General features: G+C 47.1%; 1 protein-coding gene across 1 annotated transcript; it reads left to right on the top strand.

The window, feature by feature from the left end:
- Positions 1-365: 365 nt before the first annotated feature.
- LOC145655719 (calcium/calmodulin-dependent protein kinase type II subunit beta-like) lies at positions 366-17,204 on the top strand (the record flags this gene model as incomplete). Its single annotated transcript, XM_081709212.1, has 10 exons — positions 366-594; positions 2,462-2,556; positions 8,252-8,311; positions 8,539-8,593; positions 9,077-9,142; positions 13,989-14,061; positions 15,987-16,089; positions 16,230-16,313; positions 16,817-16,911; positions 17,130-17,204. Coding segments are annotated over exons 1-10 (768 nt in total), but the record flags the coding sequence as incomplete, so codon positions are not given.
- Between the last annotated feature and the right edge of the window lie 6 nt (positions 17,205-17,210).

The following is a 17,210-nucleotide window of genomic DNA, read 5'->3' as shown; positions in this document are numbered from 1 at the left end:
TTCAGACTATTACGCATGTGGTGAATTGGTCTGGCATGATCTTCTTCAACCCTGATTGGCTGAACGATGTTCAAATGTATTGGCTATCAAAACAAGCAGGTGGAGCTCATACCCTATTACAAAAATGTCATAAATTAGGCATATTATGGAGCGCCAAAACGCATAATTTACCTTGCTAAAAAATTCTTATATTACATGTTTCTGGCATTTTTGACGGCTTTCTCAATAACTGCGGCATACCTTAACGCGTAAAAGGTGTCATAGAACCATACATTACCCAAATCAAAAGTATGACGCGTTTGAATGTTGTCTCAGGTTGGCCCTTTTGGCGTCCCATAGAAAACAACTGTATTGCAGTTGGACGGCATATTCAGTGAGGGGCTGGGAAGGCGGCGAAGCTTACTTGTCAGTGAACCTATCCCTCACGCGGGTGCATATCTGTACTGTATTGTAGTATTATTATAGCGCCTTATCGTAGTGCGTGGAGGAATATAGTTCGGATTGCCTACGAACCAAGCAAAGGAGGGGAGACATGGCAACGACAACCTGTACACGTTTTACTGACGAATATCAGCTTTATGAAGAGCTCGGAAAGTAAGACAGCATTTCGTGTTTTCTCTGAAGTGATAAGATAAAAGCGGTATGTCATTATTGGATTATAGCTTCAGTCGTTAGTTCTTATTTCACATTTAAGAGGGCGCCGTAAAAAATTTGACAGTGAGTTCACTTTGACAGGATCTCTGAAGAACACTTCAAATAAGATAAACTTGCTTTTACTTGAGTATGATAGAGTAAGTTGCAGGAGTTGTAATTACTGTTCAGCTTTGATCGGCATTGGCGTTTTATTTAGAGAAAGAGTTGCTTTATCACGCCAGAGCAGCTGCTGAAGTGGCATTTGGAGCGCTCAGAAGCGCGCGGCTGTTTGCTGTCTATAATCCGCGTGCAGAAGCATGCCTTGCGCCTGACGTTAGCTAATTATTTAGCTCGCGCCCTCCCCTCTCTTAGTGTTGCGATTCTTTTGCCCCGTATTCTTGTAAATTATTGAACGCTTTTTTTATTGAGCGTTTTCCGGATCATAACACAGATCGTATTGAAAACACACTTTATTTCTCCGCAGGTTGGAATTCTGCCATTTTAAAGTGTTGACACAGACGCGCTCGCGTGTTCGCGCGGGGGTTGTAACCTAATTTCCAGGGAATGTCCGTGATCAGCTATATGTGTCCAGCTCACATTTAACAATAGATGAAATAGAACATGTATTAATAGAAACGCTGTTTCTTAGAAGCGTAGATATTATTTATTAAATAGGCAACCTAGTCCTATGGCAACATCTGAAGACTGGTGTCCAAATTAAAGTTTAGATTCAGTCGTGTTATGAAGATTAAACGAATAATTTGGGTCAAGTACCAAGTATCATTTCAATTGTGCTCTTGTAATTGTCGAAGCCAAGTCAACTGTGTAGCGGACAGAAGTGTGTCAGTATCATGGGTATAACCGACTGTGCCAGTGGCTGCCCGCAGGTCGGATACTCCACCTCCAAGTAAGGAGAGCGATCTAGTGCAGATCGCACGAAGCCTTTCTGTACTGTGTGCCAGTGAAACCAGAACGCCTCCCAGTTCATGCAGCCGGAGTAGCTGATGTTCTTCACAACTCCCCTGGATTCCGCTAGCTAAATAAGCTCAGTGTCTCCTCAGAGACGTTAATGAAAACCACTTTTGCCATTACACCGATGGGTGACGGCTTCTCCGTCTCCGGTCGTCATCTTGGCAAAGGGAGCTCCGCTGTGGAGAGTCTTTTTTTCCCCTCCATCTATGTGCTCCTTGTTGCTTCATCTCTTTTTTCCCCACTATGACCCAGATTTGAGAAACAATAGATTCTATACAGTCATTTATTTAAAGTCAGATTAGACGAGCGAGGTTCACAGTCAGGCAGCCGCGACGTGGAGATGCGTGTTCCTCTTGCAGCGTCCCACATCCCAGGACTGCCTGCTGATTCCAGAGGGTCCGCACGGATGCTGCCCAGATGTGCGCAAAGGGCTGTACAGCAGCAGCAAGGTGCACTAAAATTAGCTGGTGAAGGATGACATCAGGAGTTATTGTGGATGCTCCCACAGGTTTTGTTATGCAAGCTGTTCTCAACACAGCTTGGGAAAAAAAAGATGCAGTAGGATTTTGGTCTGGTACTGTAGGCTGCCTGTACTATTGTTTTGTTTTTTGTTTTCTTTCAGGTTTATTTAGGTGATTAGGTGATTCTCCCTGGCTGTTATTGGCTGCCCTAATACCTAACGAGCTTGAGCAGTGTGATCATGTGAAACAGTGTCTTTTAGTTCTATTTTGTTTCTGTGCAATAAACACTGATGTCATTAGATCTGAGTGCTCATGTCCGTTCTGCCTCTGGTATGTGCAGAACGCAGGTTTCCTCTCAAGTAAATTGTCTGTCTTGCTTTTTTTGTCTTCTTCAGGGGAGCTTTCTCAGTTGTGCGGCGCTGTGTCAAGCTTTGCACGGGTCAAGAGTATGCTGCCAAAATAATCAACACCAAAAAGCTCTCAGCAAGAGGTGGGTAAAGTGCGATGAGCACCGGGGGGCTGGCCGCACGTTCACACTCGCATGGCCCGCACGGTCTCCAGGACTGCACACCCAGCTGTTCCTGGCCAGCTTTGGGAGATTTGGGTGATAAAGTCAATTTACTTTGACTCTAAACAGAACTGATCAGCTGGGTAAACAATGGAGGCTTGTTGGTATTGTGTGTAGGTGACATATGATGTGAGGTTATAGCGTTGAGTTGGTTTTATTATTGGTTGGTTTTAAGATATTTGCTATTTCAGATAATTAGTATTTATGATGCTTGTTTTCACAATGAATGATAATGCACTTGCATTAAATATAACATTCAGTCCCCTATGTGAAAAAGTCCAGTAAATATCAATAATCAGATTCACTGAGGTCAGTACCTGCAAAGTACAGTATTTAACCATAGAATCACTGATTTGTCCTTTCAGCAATGATCTGAATGAATTCAGTGGAAATTCAGCAATGGTCTGGATGAATTCATTAGATTTTAAAAATTCCCCCAAAACGAGAGGTGCATTAACCCAATTGAACTGAATTCAGATTGGCTGATGAGTTCTGTGATTTCTGGGCCTGCAAAGATGTCAAAACGCTCAGTTTCGAAATGTCAAGACAGGTGTAAAACACTGGCAGTTTTCGTAATTAGGCTGTGAAAATAAGCTTGCGATGATGCTACGCATGCTGCAGAGAAGGCCTGTGTCAGGGCTGCTTTAGTCAGGAGGGTGTTAGTCTGTGTGTGTGTGTGTGCAGTGGGATGTGGGGGTAGCCTGTAGGCTGCTAAGGCATCTTGGCACACTGCACACAGCGTGTCTGTGAACCCCACATGCTTAGAGCATGGGAGTCAGCTGACTCTCACAGACACACACACACACAGGTGCTCAGGGTCATAGAACTGCATTCCAACTGATGCATTTTCCTCACTCACTCACTTACTCACACACGCACACACACACACACACACACACACACTCACACACACACACACACACACACACACACACACAGGTGCTCAGGGTCATAGAACTGCATTCCAACTGATGCATTTTCCTCACTCACTCACTTACTCACACACACACACACACACACACACACACACACACACACACACACACACACCAATGTCCCCAGACTGCAGTGTTGTCCTACCGATTGCCATCTGTGCCTCCGTTATTGTCATTTTCTGAAACAAAGTGGTACCTACAAGTGGAAGTTGTTCTGACTGGCTGTCGTGACTCAGCTCATAACTGTGTGAACACGCTCATGCTCACGGCATTTATAATCGGATATGTGCAGAGATACATTACCACGATTTAAAACTAAAAGATGACATCAAATTCAGTGTTACATGCAATCTGAAACGTGTTTTCATGGCTGAACAAGTTAAAGTCCCTGGGAACATAGTGTAAATATTCGAAAAAATAACAATGCCATTCAGAAAAAATGGAATGAAGGAAGCCATTGCTCAAAAACCAGCTAGTCACTGATCAGATTCGAGGTGAGAATTTTGGGCGGATGGTCCTAGCCTTCCAGTGAGCACACTTGATTGCCTCCCACTGTTTTAGCCTGCTACGCCATAAACGCAGAGCATGTGGCTCGCTGGAACTGTTCGGTCCTGTGTGGATGGCCCTTCAATACTGACTTGGGGAACTAACGCTAGGCTAGCTGTCCATTGCTAGTTTGCTTTTGCTCATTCAATTGCTCATATTCATCTGTTGGTTCAAGTACCAAGCTTTGTGGGAGCAGCAAGCAAAATGAGCGTTCTGATTGGACAGAGTAACCCTTACACAAGCTCAGTCCATGATTAGGACAGCCCAATTTACAATTCTGGCAAAGTACATGTAGACACTGAAAAGTCACCAATTATTCACACTTGGTACATGCGTATGGTGTTCCCTAACGACCAGCGTTAAGCTAATTAGAAAGCAATCAAGAGTTTAAGTTCCCTAGAGCGTCAAGGGCAGAATGTAGTCAGTGGAACTGGAGTAAGTCTGTGACAGTTGCTTGCTGCAGGCTGGTGGGGGAGGCAGGTGGGGTTGGAGAGACCTGGCACAACAGCTGGCTAAAATATGCATATATTGAACTTATTTAGGATTCTCATGTTATGTAATTGAAACCACATTTGGGCATCTTTTACAACTGGTCCTTCCCCTTCATCAGGAACACCTGCAATGCACCATAAAAGTGGCCTGGATTTCCCCAAAGTGCCACACATGCTGAAGAGTGTGACTGCATTAACACTGCTGGACTAACACTACTAGACTAACACTATTGGACTAATATTGCTGAACTAACACTACTAGATTAACACTACTGGACTATCGCTGCTGAACTAACACTACTAGACTAACACTACTGGACTAACACTACTAGACTAACACTACTGGACTATCACTGCTAAACTAACACTACTAGACTAACACCAAAGCAGCCATGACAGCCTTCTAGTATAGGGAGGTGCTGTTGAGGTAAACACTAATAAAAATAAGTGTTTGATCAGTGTTTGTTTCTGCCAGGACTATGAAACGCTCTTCCAGTACCAATGAGATGCCACTCTGTGCAATCGTGCTTGTTTCAGGTCAGCGGGTGCCTCCGTGAGCCACATTTATTATGATCCTTGGGTGCAGGATATCCATCTGCAAGGTTCATTCTGGGAGCGACGCAACCGAACAGGACTAACATAACCAACAGTGAATTGTCAGTGTCCATAATAGTACAAGCGCTTGCACATTTATTAGTTTTACAGTCTGTGTACTGCCTGGGAGTTGAATCCAGGGAGTTGGGTGTTGCTGACACCTTGTTCTACTTGCTGTCTGAAGGGAGCTACAGGTACCACAGTCCATTATTGCAGACTCAGCAGAAAGCAATGGTCTCTGCAGTGACATCCATTTCTTTCGACCACACCTGTGTTGAATCTGAGACAGTACTCTCGCAAAGAACTCAGTTACTTTCCAAAACTGACCCAGTTTCTCAAAAGCACTAACACATAAACACTGGGACCGTAGAAGATGAAAGTGTTACATCATTCGTCCTGGTTGGGGTGGATTTTGGAGACGAGGGTTCTTTTGGGAAGTGTTGCCCCCGTCAGGCGAGGGGCTGCATGGTTGGAGTCAGACAGGGCTCTTCCCCACTCTGCTTCCTCCCTCATGAGTCACGTGCGGCAGACAGCAGGCCCAAACAGCAGGGAGTACGGAGTCTAAGCCCAGACCTCCTCTGTGTGTGTGTGTGTGTGTGCCTGCGTATCTGCCTGCATCCATGTCTGTGTTTGTGTGTTTGCATGCACATTTGTGTTTCCTTTTGCTGTACATGACTTGCTGGGGTCTGAACTTCACGATTCTCCCCTTGATGGTTTTGGATCTGTATTTTGCATCTTTGGTTAAGAGATTTGTCTAATACATTTTTATTTATGATTTTTTAAAATTCATTTTATATGGGGTGAAGTCCAAAGAGAAAAAACAATACTGTGGCCCCACACTGTTTCCCTGTAAAACCCTCTTTGCTCACTTGATTTGTTCCTCACTGTGTTTGTTGACAGCTTGTTATCATACCAATAATCTACTGGGTATTTATAGCTCGATGGCTCTATACACACATGCCATCTCTCTGTAGACCCATGTGCATAGTACTACATGTCTCTTGCAATTGATGCCTGAACAAGGCTTCCCAGATTTGACCAGAAGTGTTCACGTCACCGACGTTTGCAGGGGAGTTCCAGTGTGTTTGGATGCATGGACCGTTCTTACCTGACGGATGCACAGGTGACGTCACACTCGGCGGTCTCCATGGGTCTTCGTTTACTGCTCAGGTTGCCAAAGTTCAAACTCAGCCTAGTTGTCATTTACCCTTTTGTTGAATGATCACTGCAATTATATCCATTTAAATGGCAAGGTATTAAGTGGGTGACGACAAAGGATTTTACATCATAGCACACACGGTTAAATTGCAGTCACTACATACAATCATACAGTGATTCACCACTATAAAACTTGCTGACTTATAATGATGGTTAATAACTTTGGAAAAAAACATTGACTGATACTATACCAGTACCAGTTTGAAGCATTTTTTGATACACTAGCATAAGGTTACACTTAACTTACATAAGGTAAAACAATAACTTTAATAACGCTTCCTCGCATTCCTCCAGTCTAAGGCATTCTTATATAGCATATGCCTGAAATGTAATAGACACAATTAACTTTTTCTTTCCCTTTGGACTTTTTAAAAACCTTCTGAGCTGACTGCCAGCTGTTTCTAAACAATTGGCTAATCTTAGAATGTTCTTTAGTTTTTATTGTTTCTTAAGACTCAGTACATGCTTCTTTAAGGTAACCAGCTTTCGGATTGAGCCAGTCTCTCCTGACTGCTAACGCTAAAGCACTAAAGGAAGATATTGGGTCAGTTACATTTAAAGCACTAGGGATAGTGCTCTAAAAATTCTTAGCCACTGACTGAACCATCGCCTGCTCTGAAGCTCTAGATTCCATAACCTAGATCTTGAATCCAGACGCACAGCTTGGTATGTCTGTAATAATCCATCTGATTAGCAGTTAGGACCTATATCTGCTATGAAAGATCCCCTTTTCACTGTTCTGAGAACAGCTCCATTATATCAGCTCAAACTGGGTTTTAGGTAGGGCAAGCTGATCAGAGATCACAGTGAGTGGAGCCCGCAGCACAGAGGAGGAGGAGCAGTATGTTTCTAGTGCCGGAGATCCACAGCTGAGCAGGAGGAGAGATGTCGGCACCCCTGGGCTACGAGAGGCTTTCACAGGGCGCGCATGATCAGTTATGAATGCTTGCGCTCTCTATTTCTGAACGGCCCTAATAAATGGCGTCTGCACGCGTGATAACGGACATGCCTGCCTGTAACACACACTAGTGAGGCAGAGACCGAGACAGCAAGCACTGACCCGGATGTATTCGTTTACTTTTGTTGATGGTAGATTAATGGTATATTTTAATCAAGCATGAATCCAAATCTTTAATATACCTTTAACAACGTAACGGGTTCATGTGATTATGTGCTATCAGCACTATTTTTCTCATGCTTCGCATCCGTCTTTTCGCGTCATACGTCCTGCATGTTGTAGGTTCAGACAACAGGCTGGGTGAAACCTCACCCTTATTCATGGTAGGCGGCCATCAGCGAGGGTTTCTCAGACTGAACAGTTACACCACAACAACCTCAGCGCTCATGTGGTTGTGCACGTGCTGGAGTCTAGCTGCGTGCGGAGCCACATCATGGCAGAGTCTCTCTGCCAAGGCTAGGAGTGTGGCCATCAACGCATGGACGTTAGCCATGCTGTTCAGCATGATATCATGCTATTTAGTAACACTGGAGTTGCTTTCGTTCCTGGAGAGACATGTTGTAAAGAAAAGCTCTTTAAATGAAGGTCTCTGTTCTGGTTAGATCCAAGATGACGTTGAAAGTGAACATATAGTGTTATATCATTGGTTATCGTTCATTTCCTACTATAAATGACATTATGAAAAAATATCCTTTTTTTGGAAGCTATCTGTGTGATTCTTGCTGTGACTGTGGAAGCTTTCCAACTGCTATCAAATGTTTCTGAGCATTTTTCAACATTTCTGAATGAATTCCTCCGAGATGAATACAGTTTTGGTGGAGCTGTGTGTCTCCCTTTGTCTGAACTCTGACTTTTGACTGCCCTTGTCCTTCCAGATCACCAGAAGCTCGAACGTGAAGCCCGAATCTGTCGTCTTCTCAAGCACCCCAACATTGGTGAGCGTCCTCCACGAACCCATCACTCACATGCGCACACTTCACTGATCCGGATACGAGCCTTGTCAATTATCGCAGCAACCTCCACGACTCTAATCCGTCTTATTGTCACGACGACGGACGCAGTCTGCTCTCTAACGTTTTCATGGGGGGCGTTTACAGCCTGTGCCTGACAGACACAGAGAGAGACAGAGACATAATACATTCGTGTGTGTTCTCTCCTCCAGTTCGACTCCATGACAGTATATCCGAGGAAGGCTTTCACTACCTCCTGTTTGACTTGTAAGCGCCTGTTCATTATGTTATTAACATGGCCTATGCCATATGTGCCTTTCTGTGCTATCTGGGCTTGCTGCATGTCTGATGGCTCTCCCACCCCCCTGGCTCCCACAGCATCCCTCACGCTCCCCTTTGCTGAAGAGCTAGTTTCCATAGCAACTGAGCTGGGCTACCCGGCTGTAGAGAATCCTGCAGCAGGGGCTTCCCCCCGCAGCTATGGGATGCCTCTTCTGGAGGATTTCCCCCATCCATCCATCCCTATCTCTCTCTCTCTCTCTCTCTCTCCTTTCTACCCCCGTTCTCTCTCTCTCATTATTGCGCACTCACTCACACGACCATTTAACAATGTCACCCCTGCGTCTTAGACCAGTTGCATGCTGCATTACTTTCCAGCGCTGAAGCGGTGGCTAAATCGCGCCCCGCGCAGAGGAGAGGTGACCGTTGCTGTAATGAGCGCTTGCTCATGCCCCTGTTTACTCTCTCTAGGGTCACTGGCGGTGAGCTGTTTGAAGACATCGTAGCCAGAGAGTATTACAGTGAAGCAGATGCCAGGTACTGACCTTTCCTCCGTCATCCCCCATAATTTCATTTCTCTCCATCTCTCTCTCCGTTCCCAGACACCTTTGTATGTAAATCAGGGTATGATGCGTTCGCGTCCTGCAGGTAGTTAGCAGTGTGAGTGACTCTTTCGCAGTAGTTCAGAAATTTGTAGCTGTTGGTGTGCGTCCTGTCAGCAGACATCAGCTTCACGCACTCGTCTTCTCTCTGGTTTTCTTATTCACCTCCTTCAACACTAATCTTACACACTCACTCACACACACACACTCACACACTCACTCACACACACACACACACTCACTCACACACACACACACACACACACACACACACACTCACACACACACACACTCACTCACACACACACACACACACTCGCACACACACTCACACACACACACACACACACTCATTCACTCACACACTCACTCACACTCACTCACTCACACACACTCACACACACTCACACACACACACACATACTCGCACACACACTCACACACACACACTCACTCACTCACACACTCACTCACACTCACTCACACACACTAACACACACTAACACACACACTCACACACACACACACACTCACACACACACACTCACAAACTCACACTCACTCACACACACACTCACACACACACTCACTCACACACACACACACACTCACACACACATTACAGTCCCTTTTCAGGAATGTAATCAATTTTGCTGTGTGGGCGTATTCTCGGGGTGTGAGACATGTAGTGAGAAACAGAAAAACTGAGAGAGAGAGAGAGAGAGAGAGAGAGGGAGAGAGCAAGAGAGAGAGTAAGAGAGAGAGAGAGAGAGCATGAGAAATGCCAAGAGAAGCAATATAAGAAGTGGAGGAGAAAACCAATGAGAAGAGGCCTGTTATATTTTGTTATATTTTGCTGTTAAAATTCTTTGACAGGAATATGTGTGATTAATAGATACATGTTCCATCTAGCCAGAATGAAGAAAATGGGATCTCATATTTAATGACTTTAGTTCACCATACGTGTCAAATTCTAAATGCGGTAGTGTAAAAATATCATTAAAGATTTTAGGTAGAGGGAACGCAGAAGCTTATAGCCTTAAATATTTTACTTTGTTTCACCTTTTGCACTTCTTGCTGTTGCAGAGTTTCTTTTTTTACGCATTCAGCCACTTGTGAACTTGCCTTGAAAAAAAAACAAACAAGCAAACTTGTGGAAATGGTATTTTGTATCACTGAAATTTTTACCAAGTATTGTGATATTGTATATCCTATCGTCATTGCCCCCTGGGTAGAGGAACGTACTCCAGCCTGGTCTTGGCCCTCTGAAGGCCACACGCTATCCCACAGCTCTACTTGCTTTTAGACTCCCCTCCTTAGAGAAAGCTGAAAGTAGGCCTCTAATTAACACGAATAATTAGTGTGCCATCTCTGACTCAATCCACTGCCTCACGCCCAGCGCTGTCAGCCTGGTACACGTACACACACACACACACACACACACACACACACACACACACTCTTTCCATTCGCTTAATTTATTCCTCACAGATACCGCCCAGCGTTACCACCGCGGGGTCCGTATAGCCAGCGTTGGTGCTGTTGTTTTTTGAGCCCTCTCACCAGTACAGTTAAGGGCTCTTGAAACCGGAGTGTGAGAGAGGTGTTATTATAGACAGTGGCGCTACAGACAGGGCTCCCCACGCTTTAAACTGTGTGTGTGTGTGTGTCTGCTTGCTGACATTGCGAGGCTTTTCCGAACCTCTGGGATGTGAGGAACACAAGCAGGACAGACTCTGATTTGTCACACGCCATCCTGCCTCAGAGTTTATTCAGTTGACCTTGACTGGTAGCGAGAGCCAAGTCAAGTCTCTTCCACATACGCACCCGAAGAGTGCCAGCAGATCGCGTGACGCCGCCTGCCAGTCACGCTGCCTGGTGTTTTCACATTTGAGATGTTTTGTGTGTTCCCCATTACACATTTAAGGTACAGGGGCGTCAGGCGGCACACCTCGGACACCTTCACGTGTAAAGTGCAGGGCAGGGCCCAAAATGCTCACATCCTCCCTATGACACCGCGTTGCTCCACCCACCAGCTCCGCCCCTCCCCAAGGCTCGCTCCACCCTTATCTCCACCTTCTTCCATCTTCTTCTGTCCCTCCTTTCTGTCTCGTCTCTGCAGTCACTGTATCCATCAGATTCTAGACAGTGTCGGTCACATTCACCACCATGACATAGTGCACAGGGACCTGAAGGTCAGTACTGGGTGTGCACTGACCTCTGCATGGGTCGCCGCATGCTGACCTGTCTGTCCGTCCTGCCTGTCTGCCCTGTGCTGGGGGATCACAGTTCCTGTTTCTGCACTGGAATAGCAACTACTTCCTCTAACCTCTTCAAGGCCTTGTACGCTCGCGCTCCAACAACCGTGCTCCCTCCCTCTGTCTGTCTCTCTCTCTCTCTCTCTCTCTCTTCTTCTCCACCGTACTGTTCCTTTCCTGCCATGGAACAGAATGACTTATTCCTCTCGTTTACAAGGTAGTGGCAGGGCAGTGGTTTAGTGTTTAAGGTACTTGACTTGTAATCAGAAGGTTGCTGGTTTAAGTCCCACCACTGCCAAGTTGCCACTGTTGGGCCCCTGAGCAAGACCCTTAACCCTCAATTACTCAAGTTGTACTCAGTCATAATTGTAAGTTGCTTTGGATAAAAGTGTCAGGTTAATATTTATCTGTTTCTTTTTTACTCTTCAGTATTTATTATTTGACTCGGTTACCTGCGTGTTTACACCTTTGCGGTGTTGTAAAGGAGGCTAGCCATGTCACATAAGTGTGAGTCTCAGCTGCAGTGTGAGTCTATAGGGGCACCAGCTGCCGTTGCTGGTGGAGTCGTGTGGCTGCGCCGGGACTGTCTGCCGTTCGGCAGGAGCAGGCCAACACCTCCCCCTTCACCTACGAGTGGCTGCTCGTAGGGCCACAGAGGGGCCCAGTCTCGCCGTCCTTTTGGGCTAAAGCAGTGGGCTCGGCGGCCCTAGCGGCCCCCGTGTGAGTGCGCCGTGCACACTGTGTGATTTAGCCCAGGATAAGTGCAATCGTGCAGGCTCCCTCTCTCTGACTCTTTCTCCCTCCCTCTCTCTGACTCTCTCTCTCTCTCCCTCCCTCCCTCCCTCTCTCTGACTCTCTCTCTCCCTCCCTCCCTCTCTCTGACTCTCGGTCTCTCTCTCCCTCCCCCCTTCTCTCGCCTACACAGCCTGACTCACGCCGTCCGCGTTCTGCACCAGACGTGGCGCCTTATTTCCATACGCCGTGTCTCAACAGCGGCCTGCTCCTGCCACATCCTCTCTCTCTCTCTCTCTCTCCCTCTCTCTCTCCCTCTCTCTCTCCCTCTCCCTGTCTCTCTCTCTCTCTCTCTCCCTCTCTCTCTCTCTCTCTCTCCTTCACCACTCCCTCCTGCTATCCTCTCCTTAGAAGGCCTCAGTCACACATTTGTGTTTTTTTTAAGCCCCTATCTCTGTGGACCCCAACCCCTTCTGTTCCTGTCTCTCTCTCTCCCTCTCTCTCTCTCTCTCTCTCTCGCTCTCTCTCCCTCTCTCTCTCTCGCTCTCTCTCCCTCTCTCTCTCTCTCTCTCTCTCTCTCTCCCTCTCTCTCTCTCTCTCTCCCTCTCTCTCCCTGTCTCTCTCTCTCCCTCTCTCTCCCTGTCTCTCTCTCTCTCTCTCTCTCTCTCTCTCTCTCTCTCTCTCTCTCTCTCTCTCTCTCTCTCTCTCTCCCTCTCTCCCTCTCCCTCTCTCTTCCTCTCTCTCTCTCTCCCTCTCTCTCCCTGTCTCTCTCTCTCTCCCTCTCTCTTCCTCTCTCTCTCTCTCTCCCTCTCTCTCTCCCTCTCTCTCTCTCTCTCTCTCCCTCTCTCTTCCTCTCTCTCTCTCTCTCTCTCTCTCTCTCTCTCTCTCCCTCTCTCTCTCTCTCTCTCCCTCTCTCTCTCTCGCTCTCTCTCCCTCTCTCTTCCTCTCTCTCTCTCTCTCCCTCTCTCTCCCTGTCTCTCTCTCTCCCTGTCTCTCTCTCTCTCTCTCTCTCCCTCTCTCTCTCCCTCTCTCTCTCTCTCTCTCTCCCCCTTCTGTTCCTTTCTCTCTTCCTGAGTCTGTCTCTACCTCTATAGTCTCTCTTGTCTCCACACCAAGAGTGGCAGAGTGAAAATCTCACCTTTTGAGAACTCTGTTAAGTGGTGTGGTGTCAGTTGGAGCTTCCTGTTTCGGCGCAGGGGTGTCGATGCGTTTTGACGACCATGTGTCGGTCTCTGCTAGCACTTGCATACGCTGTGCGACTGCCGAGGTTCCGCCTGAAGTTAAGACACGAATCCATCCCTACCGCCCGGTTAGATGGGAGTTCACGAAATCTCTTTTGTTGTTTGTTTTTCTGAGCCATTTGAGCTGCTGTGGTAACGGCGAGGTGCCTCTGTAACTGAGCGCTCTGAGAGATGTGAATCTGGGCTGTTAGTATCTCTGTGCTGTTTCTCTTCCTTTTGTTCTGTTTCTGCCTTTGAAGTGCAACATTCAGAAACTCAAGCCCCCACTCGTTCAGTGAAGTCAAACCTTTGATCCCTGCACAGGTCACATAATAAAAATAAAGATACTTCTTCACTGGCACATTTGTTGAAATTTCAGCAGGAGTTGAAAGGGGAGTGTTTTTTTTTTTTTTTTTGTGGAGAACATTTTGTATGTGTGATACAAAAACGAACGTGTTAACGCGCAGATGTAGTTCTCCACTCTACCGCCGCCCCTCCCCGCCTGTGCCTGCGCATGAGAGAACGTGGCACTTGCTCGGACTAACATGCGCCCCCTGGTGTTTGCATGCAGTCATTGCATCCAGCAGATCCTGGAGGCGGTGCTTCACTGCCACCAGATGGGCGTGGTGCACCGAGATCTGAAGGTGAGTGACGGTTCTGTCCCTCGTCCTGTGCATGCTTGTGTTGCTGTGTTTGTCTGTGCTTGCCTGCACGGTCTACCTCCATGCTGTACACGCTGTCCCACTTCCTGGGGGATAACTGTTGGATGGAGTGTGTTGGACTGTGGCCTGTGTTCTCTCATCTGCAGGCATGTGTGTGAATACGTCTGCATCCAGCCTAAAGGAAAACAAAATGTCAAGTTTTTTTATGTGCTCAGGTTGCTTCTGTTGTCTCAGTTTAAATGGGGTCTTAATGTCGTTTGTTCTAACAGGATAATATATTTAAAAATAATAGCTTTAACATTTATTTACGGTAGAAATTTTGGCTTCTGTCTGTATCCCTACTTGTCAAAATAAGATCTTGTCCAAATCATTTTTGATGCCCCAGTGATAAACTAAAATGTGTGACATGGGTAACTACTCCCAGGGTAACTCATCCCAGGGTAACTAATCACTGATCCACTCATCACACGCTCTTCTCCAGTAAAAAGCAGGAGCTGAGTTTGGTCAGGGGAAAAAGCTTCACAGATTTCAGTTTTAATGCCTTTCTGATGGAACACGTAGTTCAGCCCATACAGATCCAGCTCATGCTGTGCTCCGTGGCTCACAGCCCTCATGTCTTTACTCACGCCGATGGCTGGTGGTGAAGGGCAGCAGAGAGCTGACACCGCCCCTCCACCCCAACACCACCCCTCCGCCCCAACACCAACACCGCCCGTCCACCCCAACACCACCCCCTCCGCCCCCAACACCAACACCACCCCTCTGCCCCAACACCACCCCTCCGCCCCAACACCAACACCACCCCTCCACCCCAACACCAACTCCACACCAACACCACCATTCCACCCAAACACCACCCCCTCCGCCCCCAACTCCACCTTCTCACTGCTCATGCTGTCCCCCCCTTCCTAACCCACTTTCTCACCCAGTCTATCTACAGCAGAAGGAGCCCAACCTACTTAACACTGTATCAGGCACAATGTGACACAAACACACACACACAGACACACACATTCACACACACAGACACACACATTCACACACACATACCCACTCACACACACATGCACACAGACACACACACACAGACACACACTCACACACACATACCCACTCACACACACACGCACACACACACAGACACACACAGACACACACACTCACACACACATACCCACTCACACACACTCACACACGCACAAACACACACACACACACACACACACACCGGGTTCCAGCTCCCACCTCATCTGCTCCTTCTCCGCTCCAATGCCTGTAGACCTAGTAGTGCAAGCCGGCTCATCTGTACGGCCTGGCCGGTGATTTCCTGTGAGCTGCCGTGTTAAGTAACAGCCGCCTACAGAAGTGAGCTGGTCTGGCACTCACCGGGATTCTGACGTCACTAGATCCCTCTGGAATCCTTGTGAAGGGCATTCAAATTCTTCGTGTGTGTGTTTGCGTGTGTGAAGAGACTGACTTTGTTCCTTATTTTAAGCCAGGTGTACAAAAAATACAATATGGATGTTAATACTAAAATCTGGAGAACGGCAAGGTTAAGTAGTTGCTTAAGGCCACGTGGGTATGTGTGTCTGTACATCTGTACGTGAGTGGGAGGGGATCAGGGGTCGCACTGAGCCACAGGCATGTCTGAACTGTAACTGACACTGTCGCGCTGACTTGGTGTGGTGCCGTCTGCTCAGTTCCTCACGGCCCCAGCGCAGTCTGTGGTTCTAATAATGAATACTGCATGTTATATGGCTATATCAGTGTATCTGCAGTGTTCTCGCATCTGTGTGTGTGTGTGTGTGTGTTGGGGGGGCTTGGTAGAACCTATGAGTCACGTGTAATGTGGTGGTGATGAGAGCACCTGTGATGTCCATGTGATGTCCATGTGATGTCCCTCCCAGCCAGAGAACCTGCTCCTGGCCAGCAAATGCAAGAACGCAGCGGTGAAGTTGGCCGATTTCGGTCTGGCCATAGAAGTACAAGGGGATCAGCAGGCCTGGTTTGGTATGTAACACACACACACACACACACACACACACACACACACACTCAGCTCACACACACTCACACACACACTCAACGCACACACAACATTCAGTGTGGTGAGGGTTTAAGCGTGTTTCTTGTCGTATGGCGATGTGCAGGGTTTGCTGGTACACCAGGTTACCTTTCTCCCGAGGTGCTGAGGAAAGAAGCCTATGGGAAACCCGTGGACATTTGGGCTTGTGGTGAGTCAGGCATTCTCCTTGGCATCGCCATTCCTCTGTCTGTCTGTCTCCCGCTCTCTGTCTCCATGTTGGTCTGTTAGTCTGCATCTCTCTTTGTCTCTGTTTGTCTGTTTCTCTCTCTCTCTCTCTCTTTCTCTCTCTCTCTCTCTCTCTCTCTCTCTTTCTCAGACTCATTTCTTTTTCCTTCTGCCTTTCTCTCTCAACATCTATCTATCTATCTATCTATCTATCTATCTATCTATCTATCTATCTATCTATCTATCTATCTATCTATCTATCTATCTATCTATCTATCTATCTATCTATCTATCTATCTATCTATCTATCTCGTTCTTGTTCTCCCACATCACTGCCTTAAAGCTGTTCCAGACCTTCTGAACCCTCGGAAGATGCCTGGTTTTGAATGGTTTTGCCTGATTTTCACTGGGTCTCACCCTGCCATTAACAGTCCCAACACCGTCCCTTACCCGAGGCTTCCGTTCACATTGACAATCTCTGCGCAGGGGTGATCCTGTACATCCTGCTGGTGGGTTACCCTCCCTTCTGGGATGAGGACCAGCACAAACTCTACCAGCAGATCAAAGCTGGAGCGTACGACGTAAGTGCTGACACTTCGTTATGATGCTCCTCCAGCCGCACTTCCCAATGAAACACTCTGTTCTTATTTCTTCTGTGTGTGTGTGCATGTGTGTGTGTGTTTCTGTGTACGTGTGTGTGTGTGTTCCTGTGTACGTGTGTGTGTGTGTATGTGTGCGTGTATATGTGTGTATGTGTATGTGTATGTGTATGTGTGTGTGTGTGCCTGCTGTTCTGTAGTTTCCTTCTCCAGAGTGGGACACAGTCACCCCTGAAGCCAAGAACCTCATTAACCAGATGCTCACCATAAACCCAACCAAG

The sequence above is a fragment of the Electrophorus electricus genome, unplaced genomic scaffold (assembly GCF_041902795.1).
Source record: "Electrophorus electricus isolate QZ-2024a unplaced genomic scaffold, ASM4190279v1 Scaffold327, whole genome shotgun sequence".
NCBI classification, from domain to species: Eukaryota; Metazoa; Chordata; class Actinopteri; order Gymnotiformes; family Gymnotidae; genus Electrophorus; species Electrophorus electricus.
The sequence above is the reverse complement of the archived record's forward strand: the minus strand, read 5'-3'. Positions and strand labels throughout refer to the sequence as shown.